This window comes from Amia ocellicauda, chromosome 20 (assembly GCF_036373705.1).
Source record: "Amia ocellicauda isolate fAmiCal2 chromosome 20, fAmiCal2.hap1, whole genome shotgun sequence".
Lineage (NCBI taxonomy): Eukaryota > Metazoa > Chordata > Actinopteri > Amiiformes > Amiidae > Amia > Amia ocellicauda.
The window spans coordinates 8,834,376-8,847,731 of NC_089869.1; the positions used below are offsets into that span (position 1 = coordinate 8,834,376).

The 13,356-nt window shown below is 37.7% G+C and overlaps 1 protein-coding gene across 1 annotated transcript; it reads right to left on the bottom strand.

The window, feature by feature from the left end:
• Nucleotides 1–7,503: 7,503 nt before the first annotated feature.
• On the bottom strand, nt 7,504–12,599 carry LOC136716061 (uncharacterized). Its single transcript, XM_066693543.1, has 6 exons — nt 12,442–12,599; nt 11,692–11,759; nt 11,316–11,424; nt 10,780–10,892; nt 8,963–9,074; nt 7,504–8,171 (listed from the first exon to the last, which is right to left on the bottom strand). Exons 1-6 carry the CDS (start codon nt 12,491–12,493, stop codon nt 7,990–7,992), a joined length of 636 nt encoding a protein of 211 aa, XP_066549640.1. The 5' UTR covers nt 12,494–12,599; the 3' UTR covers nt 7,504–7,989.
• Nucleotides 12,600–13,356: the final 757 nt, after the last annotated feature.

Consider the following 13,356-nt stretch of genomic DNA (forward strand, 5'->3'; position numbering starts at 1 on the left):
CAAGGCAGCTGGGACCATAGTCACCAAGAAAACAATTGGTAACACACTACGCCGTGAAGGACTGAAATCCTGCAGCGCCCGCAAGGTCCCCCTGCTCAAGAAAGCACATGTACAGGCCCGTCTGAAGTTTGCCAACATCTGAATGACTCAGAGGAGAACTGAGTGAAAGTGTGGTGGTCAGATGAGACCAAAATCGAGCTCTTTGGCATCATCTCAACTCGCTGTGTTTGGAGGAGGAGGAATGACCCCAAGAACACCATCCCCACCGTCAAACATGGAGGTGGAAACATTATGCTTTGGGGGTGTTTTTCTGCTAAGGGGACAGGACAACTGCATCGCATCAAAGGGACGATGGACGGGGCCACGTAACGTCAAATCTTGGGTGAGAACCTCCTTCCCTCAGCCAGGGCATTGAAAATGGGTCGTGGATGGGTATTCCAGCATGACAATGACCCAAAACACACAGCCAAGGCAACAAAGGAGTGGCTCAAGAAGAAGCACATTAAGGTCCTGGAGTGGCCTAGCCAGTCTCCAGACCTTAATCCCATAGAAAATCTGTGGAGGGAGCTGAAGGTTCGAGTTGCCAAACGTCAGCCTGGAAACCTTAATGACTTGGAGAGGATCTGCAAAGAGGAGTGGCACAAAATCCCTCCTGAGATGTGTGCAAACCTGGTGGCCAACTACAAGAAACGTCTGACCTCTGTGATTGCCAACAAGGGTTTTGCCACCAAGTACTAAGTCGAAGGGCTCAAATACTTATTTCCCTCATTAACATGCAAATCAATTTATAACTTTTTTGAAATGCGTTTTTCTGGATTTTTTTGTTGTTATTCTGTCTCTCACTGTTAAAATACACCTACCATTAAAATTATAGACTGATCATTTCTTTGTCAGTGGGCAAACGTACAAAATCAGCAGGGGATCAAATACTTTTTTCCCCCACTGTAAATCATGGTAGACAGCAGCAGTTAATGCAGATGTTAAAACTATCATACCTTTAATATAATATTTGAATATCTATATTGATATAATATATCATCACCATCAGCCTATATTGATCCCCTGTTGGATGAAGGCCTCCACAAGATGTTTCCACTTGCTTCAATCTATGGCTTTTCTTTAAAATGTCACACCTGCAAAGTTTATTATTTAAGGTTCCCATCTTCTATGTGTATCTTCAATCTATCTATATCTATGATATATATATTCTTTTAATGTGAGAAAGCCTTTTATTTAATATCATAAACTTGAAGACTTTAAATATTCAAATGAATATGTAGTCCCAGGAAAGACCATGTAGAAAGACTACAATTTTACTTACCTTAAATGTCGGTATGTTCTTTAAACTCCACTCTATCTATTTTCCAGATGGAAAGCTCATTAATTATTTTGTCATAATAAAATATTGAGACAGACAGCAGATGACTTCATAAGAAATTATTAAAATGTGAGAGAACTCCTTGATGATTACTCGTTTGTGACCATGAAGGGATAGAGAGACTTTTTCTTGAAGCCAAGACCTGAGTAAAAACCTTTATATTATTACTCTGAATCTGTTTGGTTTAGTGAGCAAGAATGTTCTTTTGAGATAATTGGGACTAAGACTAGGGTCAGGGCTATCTCCTGGGCAGAGGGTTGTGGGCTCAGTTCCAGGTGGGGGACACTTCAGTTGTATGCAATTTGATTGCTCCAGTAAAAACCCAGCTGTATACATGGTTAATTGAATGTCAAAATAATGTGATGTATTACATATCCTGCTGGGTATGTTGCGTCTGCTAAGAAATATTATAAATACATTTAAATAACACAGACATAAAACTGATTGGTTTAGCCACTCTCATTCTGAGCAGCAGAATTTTTTCACTGATTATCTTGGAATAAATCCAATTCCTTTCCATTTCAAAGGATACTTTTTATGAATAAAACTATAAATCCTTAGCAATTTTGTGCAGAACCATACCAAGGCCATTTTCCACAGCATCCATTTTGAAATGCTGTGTAGACCTGACTTTCCAAGTAATGGCAGCGCATGGGTCTATTTTAAGTGACACGACAGAAGCCTAACTTGACTTTCAGCGTGCCCCCATCCAGCGTGTGCTTTATAGCGTCTCATGCTGGTCAGGAGTCGGTGAATGTAAGATGAAAGCCGAGCAAGGCATGCTCAGAGGTGTATCTTGTGGTATGTAGGGTGAGTTATGCATGGAGAAGGTCACTGGCTATTAGTCTGTCTCTGTGTGGTTTGGATCCGGCAGGAAGCTATACATAGGTCTCTTGTGTGGCCCTGACGCTGAAGCAGGAATTCACTCGAATGTTGTCAGGAAATGCACAAGCTCTGTCCTGCAATTTGTTTTAATGGTTAGTAACTTTTTAAGTATAAATTGAAATGGTCAGGTTTGCTTTTTGGCACTGAAGCTGAAGTATAAGTGTGGTGTTTATTGCTTTGAGAATTTCCACTGTACTGCATGGCTATGAATGTTTTAAATTGTCATATAATAGTATGTTGAAGAGAGACACCTTGTGGACAGTGCTGGCATTGCAGGCAGCATTATAGAATACCAAACTTTCTGTGTTTTCAGCATTTAAAAACTCCCATTCAAAAGTGCTATGACAATTAAATCGTATATATATATATTTCTTATTTTATGTGTTTTTTGTATTCCACGAGCTATTCAAATTGCAAGCCATCTTAGCAGGGAAACTAAATACAGGTAGTCATAAAGTCTTATTCTTATCGTTTTACATAAGATAGTTCAAATGTTTATTTAACATATTTAAATATTACTGTAAATTGTATTTTACAGGTTGCTTGGGAAGAAAATATCTTCAGTATGCAGGAAAAGAGGGATATTTCTTTAGTTTGTTTAATTGATTGCCATCATATGTTGTTCTTGGGATAAAAAAAATAAGTATTTTGTAGAAAACTATTAGATAAATAATAGCCCTGTTGAGTGTTTTTCATTATTTTTTTTGATACAGAGGTGCATTTTGCAGTTTTCACCATCTTGACCCATATAAGTAGAATATATAATTGAAAGTTTCAGTTAGTACATTTGAAAGGACACAATATTTTTAAGTGTCTGCAATGAAGAATTAGCACATTGGAGATATTCAGTTATTTCGGAAACTAAGGATATTTACAGCATTGTTGTTAATGGAGTTTGCCACCATATTGCACAGGATTGTCCATTTGTATTATGTATTCACATTACTAGGTGCACTTTTCCCAACAGAACAGGAAATCAACTATGAGGGAAATGAGGTTATACAAGACTGCCATCCAGTGGACATATTAAGTACTTGGTTTAATAGCATAAAGGTTGTTGCCTGGAATGGGAACACACAGAGAAATGATTCTTGTAATCCCCATGGACTGACTTGAAACAGATTTGCAATCTAGCACTATCGGTGTCATTTGAAGTGCTGATGTGAAGTGATTTAACAAAGGAAAAAGTGACACGATGATAACAAGTTTTGTCTCCATATAAATGTGTTTGGTTTTATTCTTAAAGCAAAAATCTCCAGAGATAATGTCTCCTGTTCAGGCCGTTTTTTTTTTCCTCTCTCTCTCTCTCTCTCTCTCTCTCTCTCTCTCTCTCTCAATTTACAACTTAGGAGGCAAAGAATATAGTGGTTGTGATGGAGTTTGAGTTTACCACTTCTTAAAAAAGAAAAGAGAAAAAAGAACATTGACAAGGAAAATTAATGGTACCTTTTTGAAGACGTATAAGTTCCCCTGTGTGTGTCTGTGACTTTCATGCAGGGAGCAGCAGTGTATAATTGCTTGGATTCAATCCAAGGTTCAGTACAGCTGAAATTGAGTATAGAGGAATACGTTGATATCTAAACATTATTTTGCAAAATAGCCTTGTTACAAAGCACTTCAGGAATTCATTATATTTGTAACAATTCAAATCAACAATCTGCAGCCACCCGATCCTCTTCCCTTTTAATGCTGTTTTAATGCCAATCTACTGTACAATTTCTAACCCAGTTATTGTTTCTCTTTGTGGACTGTGTACTAATAAACTGTGTTTAGTAGGGCATTGCTGTTTCTTTTTAAACATTTTAATACCCACAACATTGTACTTTTTAGCTGTTTATTAAATAGTGTACACTGCAATCTACTCTTCTCCAAAAGCCTTTATAGAAATAGGGGAGAAGTCAAGAGATGTGTTTTTGTTAAATAAATGTAGTGCTTGGCCACTTAAACTAAAGCCTTTTTTAATATATTTTTTTAATACATAAATGGAATTAAAATAGCATGCTGTTTTGCATTCCAAGTTTGCTCTCTAAGCGACCCATATCGTTTTGCCTTATTGCAGACACGCATAATGCAACTCCCCACACACAGTACAATGCTATATCGGTGACACTGGTGATAGCTTTATTCTTCATAGTCTGAAGAACAATTCATTGAGCGTAATCACTCACTGAAACATGATAAATGTGCCACATTTTGTACGGATTATAGTAATTACTGAATAAATCTGCTTCCCTCAATTAGAATAATTATTCATGCACTGCAGTCAGTGGAGCAATTACAATTATTTGCCTAATTGTGGATTTTACTTCTTCAGGGGCATGCTTATGTATTGTGTTTTTTATTGTGTATTTCATTTGTGAAATGTGATTACCTAAATTGTTGAAAATGTAAATTAAAATACAACAATTCTGCAGTTTTGATAGTATGAACTTAATTTACGAGAATCCAGTGAAGAGAAAGCTATAAGAAAATCTGAAGGTTTTTTTAACGCATACAGAACATACAGAAGCTATTGAATACATACAGCAAACATTGATTAACTGTTTGTGTCTGTCACTTGGCATATATAGGAGACAATGCATTGAATTTGCAGTTAAATAAGAGTTAATTGTTTTCCTTGGCATTGCACTTTCAGCATAATTGCATTCTTTAAAGATATACCTTTTAAATGCACACACGTTAGTGTTTCACTGTGACTATTAAAACATCCTGTTCTTTAAACAGACTTAATTAGTTTTGTTTGGTACAACAAGAATTTTATAAAGCAAGTCTATAAATGTCTTCACTTAAGTTTCTTAATGTTAAACATATATTATATTCTTACCAGGTGTCAAAATGTATTTGCTCTCTCACACACACACACACTGACACACAAAATGATATGCAAATAACCTGTCGTGTGTCCTTCACACCCAAAGGGAGACGGCAGCTGAGAGTTGAGATGTAATATACATTCCAAGAAAACGTGCCATTGTGGAACATTAAAATTCTATGTGGCCGATATCAAGATTTCTTCCCCATTGCTGCAGCTTTTCAAGTGTTCTCCAGTACATTCAGCTGTTTATACAAGATGCTCCCTGAGGCAATAGGTTCCCCTGGAGCACATGAGCACATTTATATGTGCAACAGGGAGAACACATGCAGACAGAAAATAGCTACTATATACACTTAAGTGTAGGTTTTGTTGGTTTTATGGAATCAGATTTGTATTCTAGGGCACATCACTGTAAGTTAATCAGTGGCGGTAACTTCAGGGTATTGGTTGATGCAGGAGGTTTAATTAAACTTTGGGCAAAATTCTAAAAATAATTAATGTTAAATGAAATCTACAAGGCCAAATATTTGCAGGACATCAGCAAATGTGCATACACTGAAGATTCTCCAACGTTAGTGGAGAATCTCCATACATTAGTGTCCACGTCAGCAGATTTTTATAGACACAGAAATGCTCTGGAAAGAAACATTAAAATTCAGGACATCAGTAGAGTCAGGTTCACGGTCAGTAGGGAAGGTGAAGTGATGAAGGTAAACCACACAGAACACAATTTGGAAAATGACAAAATTGATATGTGACTGCAATGGCTTTATAATGCAGACATATTCATGGACTGAGGAACCAAGTTAGAGAAACCATGATCTTGTGAATTGCTCCTGCCTAGCAGAATGCAGATTGAATTTGAGCTGGCTTTATGTGTGTTTTTTTTAAATATTCTTCCAAAGAACCTTGTTACTCATTTCTATATTCATATAATTTATAAACTAGATGCATGAATTTCTGCATAACCATTCAGAGGGTTTTTCCTTTGTCTCGCCTGATAACCTAATGCTACTGTCAAGCAGACAGCATGAATTGCTCAATTCTGGTTTCTCAATTCTCACAGCAATTATCTCAGTCAAATCTGTAAAATCATTTGAATGTTTAACTTTAATTTTGATCTGGAAGGTGTGAAGCCGTGGCTGACAATTGCACTAAAGAATCTCAACCGAATTACATTAATTTTTGTCTCGGATATACATGAGAATAAAATAATTATCCGCCATTAATATTTGAACAACAGAGGTTAATAGTATGTCAGCACTGACTATAATATGCCTGTTTCCAGTGAAAATAATATTTAACGTTTGTAGCAGTCTTGAAACGCGTTTCAATTGAGTGGTCTTGCAGCAAATTCTCAAGAGCAAGTCAGCCCTGGAAAAACTTAAGATGAAAAGGAAAATGGCACTAAAACATCTGTTGCCTAATGATGTAGAGGAATCTGTACAAAATACGAGAGCAAATGTCATGAAATGTCACTTTGTGGTATTTGTTACATATTTGCATGAAAAGAAGAACAAACTCCTGCTGTGTTTGCATAGCATGAATAAGGCTGCTCAGAAGAGATTTAGATCAGGTTAAGTCTGTGTACATTGGTTTCTGGGAATGTGAATATGGAAGGAAGCTATTGCTGAGCATATTGCAGCTCCTGCTGGTGTCAGAGAAGGTCCAAAGAGATTGAAACAAAAGCGCCTTGAACGCAGCAGACATGACTCTGCTTTTTTCATACACTTGCTTTCAACGATCCTAACATGAACATTTGACTGACTGAAGCACTGAAACATTTATTAGTCTTGGAACAATGAAAGCGAGGCATTAAACATTTACACTTTTCTGCGATCATGATCGTTTTCATATGTTGTCATTTATGCTGAATATTTTACAAGCGCAGCCTCCTTGGTAAATTATATCGGCACTAAACTTGCAGTTAGAGATTTGCAAAGCCAAACAATGTACATAGATGTGTGGAGATGCATGGGCCTGATGCCAACATGTTGGGTTTTAATCTGCCCAGCTTACATAGTATCCTATCCTACTTGCAAAAGAACCTTACTTCAGAACCACATTTGACACTGTTTTACAAGACACAGACAAATTGCTGTGGAAACGCAAGCCCTTGCCCAGTGTGTTTGTCAGGATAATTGTGCATCCAGGCATTATAAAGATGCAGCTGTAGTTTGTCCATGTCTTGCTGTGCTCCGTTTTTTATTTGTTGTTCTGTGTTTCGGACTCTCATAACTCGATGGTGAATTATCCAGATTTCTTGTTTTTCCCTTGATACCAGAGATACCTTATTGCAGTTCTGCCATTTACAGCTCCTCCAGGCGTCTCCCACAAGGTCGAGTGCTCTTTCTCTTGGCAGTCTTTGCTTTACAGTGCAATTAGGCTTTCAAGGACATCCATCAAATACTACTCTGTATTCCCATTTAGTGTTTTAATATTACAACTTTTTAATATTGTATTTCAGTATACAAACTCCAGATAACATTCTAAGCAAGCAGGGCTGTTAACATGATTTGCGGTGAGGATATGGAAAGAAGAGAACATATCTTAAGTTGACGGTTATTATTTTTGTTGCATTTGCTCTGTATCAATCACAAAAAACATGATTTGCAAAAGCTGCACAATAAAATGGTCACAATGAGTTGTGAAGCCAAAGTGATTTAATAGGATTGCTTCATTTTTTATATTTTATATTTTTTTAAGCTGCAGAAATGGGTACATTTTGTATAAACCCTTTGCTTGAGTGCATTAATATATATATATATATATATATATATATATATATAAATATATTTTCAGCCCACTTCTGATTTTGCCCTTGCTTTATCAGGCTTTATGTGTTAGAAAGCAGAACATGCCCTATGGACTGGATTCATTCGGCTTATGTTTTTGGCCAGCGGCTCCTAAATTATCCACAGATTAGGCAGTCATATTTGTCCAAATGCATCCCATTGATACCGCTCAAAGTTAGTTCATCAATAAAGCTTTTTATCATCTTCTCCTGGGCCTCGTTATCAAATGTCATTTTCCGGCAGTCTTGATCCTTTGGAAAATAGCTGCCTTTGGCTCCGGAGATTTGAGTATCGGACTCTAGATAGAAATGAAATGTACAATGCATAAATGAAAGATGTGCAGATGATTTCAGGGGATAGGCTAAATGTGGTATGTTAGCTGGAATTGCCACCTTCAGAGAAATGCTACCTGCAGCCATAACTCAGTTATTTTCACAATTGCACAACATCACAGGGCATAACATAGGGAAGTCTCTTACTGTACTTGTGTAAATTGTAATTGGAATTTGTAAAATGTATTATTTTGAATTGCTATGTTTTAGCTAAGTTGAATTTGTAATGATTGATGCCTTGTACTTCTCTGTATTTTTGCACTTATGTTGTAAGTCGCCCTGGATAAGGGCGTCTGCCAAGAAATAAAAATAATAATAATAACAGCTTAACAAGGAGAACATAACACAGTATAACAAGTGCAGACCATTATTGATGCCATTTGTCAATCTTTTTATGTAATATGATAATTGCATTATGTTATATTGTATTGCCAGAATAATGTATTATTATAAAGCAGCTAAGAAGCATTGCAGTTTTATTTCATTGTCGTCGTCTTTTGTGCTGGAGTGTCCTGGAAACTTATAAAAGTAATTTTTTTGGACTTGGTATGTATTGCCTGTCTCTCTTCCCAGAAACCCAGTTCTCATTTTTAGTTTCTTTGCAAAGGTATTTTATTTCTTCTGGAAATAACAATCACTATTTAATTGCAGGTTTACCCTCTTAACAAATACCTTGCTACAAGAGAAAATAAGTCTTCAAAAATTTGGAAAGTGCATAAATATTCCTAAATTTAAAATGCATATTAATGACACCTACTTTGACAGACTGCCAGTGTGTTTCCTCCGACATACTGAGTGGTCCATTGTTTGCTAAGATGTCCACATTCTTCGTACAGACGGCTTCTTCTTAAGAATGAAAAGTCATAGCCCTAAAAACAGCCAGGAGAATAGCAAGTTGTCAAGCAATGAGATGTTTGCAAAGCTCAGAAATGACTCAAAACCATTTCTATCATATGCTTTGGCCTCTGCAGCTCTGTGAACATCACTGTTTGGCTAGGAGTTAGAGGTTAAGGCCGAAAGAAAACCAACCAACAGATTCACCAGCCACTTGACTCGCTGTTCTGTACATGTGTTAATGACGGAACCGTTGTCAATTTAGCAATGCCACATGTCTCTCTTGAAAAAGTTTGACCCCTCCTCACGTGTTAATAATAAGATTCATTTACTGTTGAATTGAGAGAGAGAGAATGCAGATCATTAAGTGATGGAGAAGATCGTCACAGGAGAGCTTTGCACAGAGCCTGTCAACACGCAGACGCAAAGGCAAGGGAGATGGGCTCGTCAATTTCATTTTAAGCTGTGGGTGAAAACATACACACAAGCAAGCCACCTTCCTGGATAGAGTTTTTTTGGAAAAGAGACACAGGTGGTAGAATGAACCCCTTTCTTCTCCCTGTACGTTGCAAAACCAGGAGAGAGCCACTTGAATGATGTTCCCTTTCATTCCTCATTACTGGGAGAAGTCCTTCTAATAGTATTAGAGCCTTGTGTCGGATCAGTAAAAGCTCATCCCTCACATTAATACAAACAAATTATACCTCTCTCTTTCTTCCAGTTGCATTATGCCATTCACTTAATAATGAGCTGCCACTTATTTTCCAGATAGCGATTATGACTCATACCTAGATAGAAAACACTTAAGCGGTCGAAAGCTGTTGCCTCATCTCTTTATTTTTTATTTCTGTATTCCCCTCCACCCTGTGCGGGTGAAGGCCACTAAAGATTTACTTCAGATGATTGGCTGTCAGGATAGAAGTGGAGATGAAGGCATCCGAGGAGGTGTAATTAGAATGCATGATTACAGTTCTTTTGAGTGAAATAAATATAGCCTGGAGGGGTTATGCACCCCGAGGAGGTTAGTTTTACCTTTTAAGGGGTCTATACGGGGAGTCTAAATGCGAGAGCAAGCACGAAATGAAGGGTTTTCTAAAAACGACACCAGGCACTTCAGTTCTTCACAGCGGTAATTTCTTACAACTTCATCTTGAAGATCTGTCACCCACCATCCTCATGCCTGAAAGGGGACATACCTCTTGTGGTTTCTAGTGCTGTCTATTAATTACATTCAGTTGCTATTGACAAACACCGAAAGACGAGTCTGAAAAAATACTGCAATACTCCTGCAAAACCCGACCTACTCTTAGGCTGCCTGCTGGTAGGTTGATTATGTAACACTGGTGGTGATCCCTATAGCTATTCGTGTTATTTCTGTTTTCTAGACACTGTGTCTTCCTGAATGTAATACTAAAGAGCCATCAATGGGGTCGGGATTGCCTCTGTGACCTATCTGTCCCTTAAAACATTTATCTGAATGCTGAAGATGAAGATGCCGAGAGCGGAGGAGAAGTCGCAAGAATTGTACTGGTGTGGGGAGACATTTCATCTACTGATTCTTGCTTGAAAATGTGCGTGTTAAAGCTGCAGGGAGACATTTATTTTTAAAGGATTACTTCTGTGTGGCTCAACTAAGACCCTTTTCCCGGACTGGACTGTAGGTGGCACTGTAGGGCTTGTGTTGGAAAAGCCGTCCGTGTAGCTTTCTCTGTCCTGGCTGTGTTTTTAGAGTGTTCATACCTGATTGCACATGGGTTTGCAGAAGCGCGTGTTGTTTAGGGTGAGACACAGCAGGCCTCCCCCACTGGGCACCTGCGGGACAGGGCACTCTTCCGGAGTGAAGTTCTTACAACCTGAGCATAACCATTCTGGAATTAGCTTCAACTTTTAGCAACAGAGGTAACATCAATTGTGGGCATGTTATGTCATGGCAACCTTGCTCCTCTGGTTTACAGCATTGAGATGTCATTTGTAAATGCCTTCCTGGGTTTTATTTTTTAAAAGGCAAGCAAAGTTTGGATGAAGAAGGACACAGTAATGGAAATGCAGACATGAACCCACAATGCACATCAGGCTCAGCTATGGTTTGTTTTTGCTGCTGTTAAAATGGGGCATGCTGGGATGTGAGCAGAGTTATCACCAACATCCTGTCTGTCCTACACTTTCTGTAATTAAATTACAGGATTTCATTAATTAAATTGTTTAAACATATCAATAATATCTTTAAAATTCATATGCATTGATATAAATTACAGGCACATTTATAGCTTTCTTACTTTTTTCTTGCTCTATTTGTAGTAGATCAGTAGCTGTTTTCAGGGTGCCCAGGAAAGAATCAATCTCTTTCCTCTTCCATGTGTCCGATTTAAAACATTCATTGAAATTCTAATGGATTGGGAGGAAAATAAATAAATGAGATCATTTCAGAATAAAATGATTGAACAATACATAAATGCATCTCAGTGTATCACCGCATTATGAACAGTAATGCTCTTAGACAGCCACGTACCCACAGGTCCTGGTGTTAAAGTTGCCTAATCTGTTACAGGTGAATGTGTAGTTTAAACCAGCCTTTGAGCTGTACGTGAGTCGCTATGTACTGTAATTGACAATGAACACATATATAGGAAATTATATCATTAATATATGTACCTTCAGTGTTGCAGACAGGCTTTCATAATCTGTGGAAGTGGGTGGGCAGTCCGCAGGTGAAGTGAAAACTGCAATTCAAGCACAAGTTCCTTATCACAATCTATACCTCACTATTTATACTCACCTGCCTTATTGAGCCATTTTTTTGGAGGTAGAATTGTGGACTCTGGTAGAGGTTTTTCATAGGTATATGTTTCTTGCTACTAAACAGAACCAGAAGACCGATTCCACTTAATTTGGGTGTACCATGACAGTACGCTTGGAACAAACCTGAAACTGTAACTTTTGTAGGCATCGCTTTAGATTGTGAGACTTGTTTAATATGAAATACATATTCAATTGATAAGCAATTGAACTACTCAATAATAGTTCAATATGATACTAAAGGAAAATTGAAATGCAGTAGCACAACCAGCTGACATTGTTAATGTAAGGTCAGAAGTATTTGAATGAAATGTCAACATGTATGCCATAAGAACACTTCACTTTTACCCAGTTGCATAATATAAATAAGTCTATAAATAAATATACAGTCTATTTTTGAATGTTCCCAAATTTTCAGCTTCAACCACATCACTGGAGAGTTTGTTCCAGATTGTGACGCCTCTTTGTGTGAAGAAGTGTCTCCTGTTTTCCATCTTGAATGCCTTGAAGTGTGGTGCCCAGAACATGATCATGTTATTAAACTTTCATTATCAAGTAATTTAATGTTCTAAATTATTATTGCTTACAACCTACAACAGTACTTACCTTTTGATAAGAAGATGCAAACCAACAACCCAGTGATCTCCTTTAGAGCCATGCTTTCCTTTAGCAGTTGTAACACTTGTGTGAAGCACTTCTATTTAAAAAACAGTTGTGGTTGAATAAACTGCGTGTGGGGATTTAACTTTATATCCTGCCGGGAATGGACTGAAGTTGCCCAAAGTTCAGCAAGCAGGATTGTGTAAAACCTGGCTCACACAGAGAAGCACAGATAAAGTCTGTGTAAATAATGTTGCAAGAGCTCAATGACATCAAAAATAACAACAGGAAAATGGTACCAGTGAATGTTAATTTATATTCTTCTCTCCTGAATCTTGTCATGATGTTTCTAATAATGGAACAGCGCTGCAAGAGCTCTGATTTGTAATGGGAGTCATGCTTCTCCTTCACACACTTCATGTAATTAACACCTCTGTTCTCTACTTATAACCCTTGAAACTAGGTGTACCTGCTAGGCAAGCGACAGTTATTTTCTTGTCATTGTGTGTCCTGCCAGCAGAGATGGATGTTGTGCAAGAATGAGCTTCTTGCACTTTTTTCATTTTTTTCTTTCTTTCCGGGAATACATTTATTTTGTTATACATGAAGTATTTGCATTTCCAAGCATGTGAAAGATTTCCAGTAGACAGTGTATTGAAGTGCATTTCCAGCACAGGTTCGATGATCGGTATACAGTAAGCGCAGTGAATTTTTCGACATATGAACAAGACCTCTTGAACCTCCTCCCCTTACTTCCATAAAACAAGGCTTGTCTACAACTGCTGTTAAAAGCTCTTGGTATCGGCCTGGTCCCAGACTGATCTCCCCCTCATTAGTGGAATGTTAGTTTTTGCACAGGGGCCATTATCCTGTTATAAAAGAGACCCATTTCTGCTTTGGTGTGTCAGTTTCATTGTGTTC

What these genes read in the sequence shown, in the direction of transcription:
- LOC136716061 (XM_066693543.1), bottom strand. Translation starts at nt 12,493, where the DNA reads ATGGCTCTAAAGGAGATCACTGGGTTGTTGGTTTGCATCTTCTTATCA. An exon ending in GCAAACCCATGTGCAATCAG is followed by an intron (nt 9,075 to 10,779) that starts GTATGAACACTC and finishes GGCTGTTTTTAG; the next exon opens with GGCTATGACTTTTCATTCTT. An exon ending in CACACTGGCAGTCTGTCAAA is followed by an intron (nt 8,172 to 8,962) that starts GTAGGTGTCATT and finishes ATTTCTATCTAG; the next exon opens with AGTCCGATACTCAAATCTCC.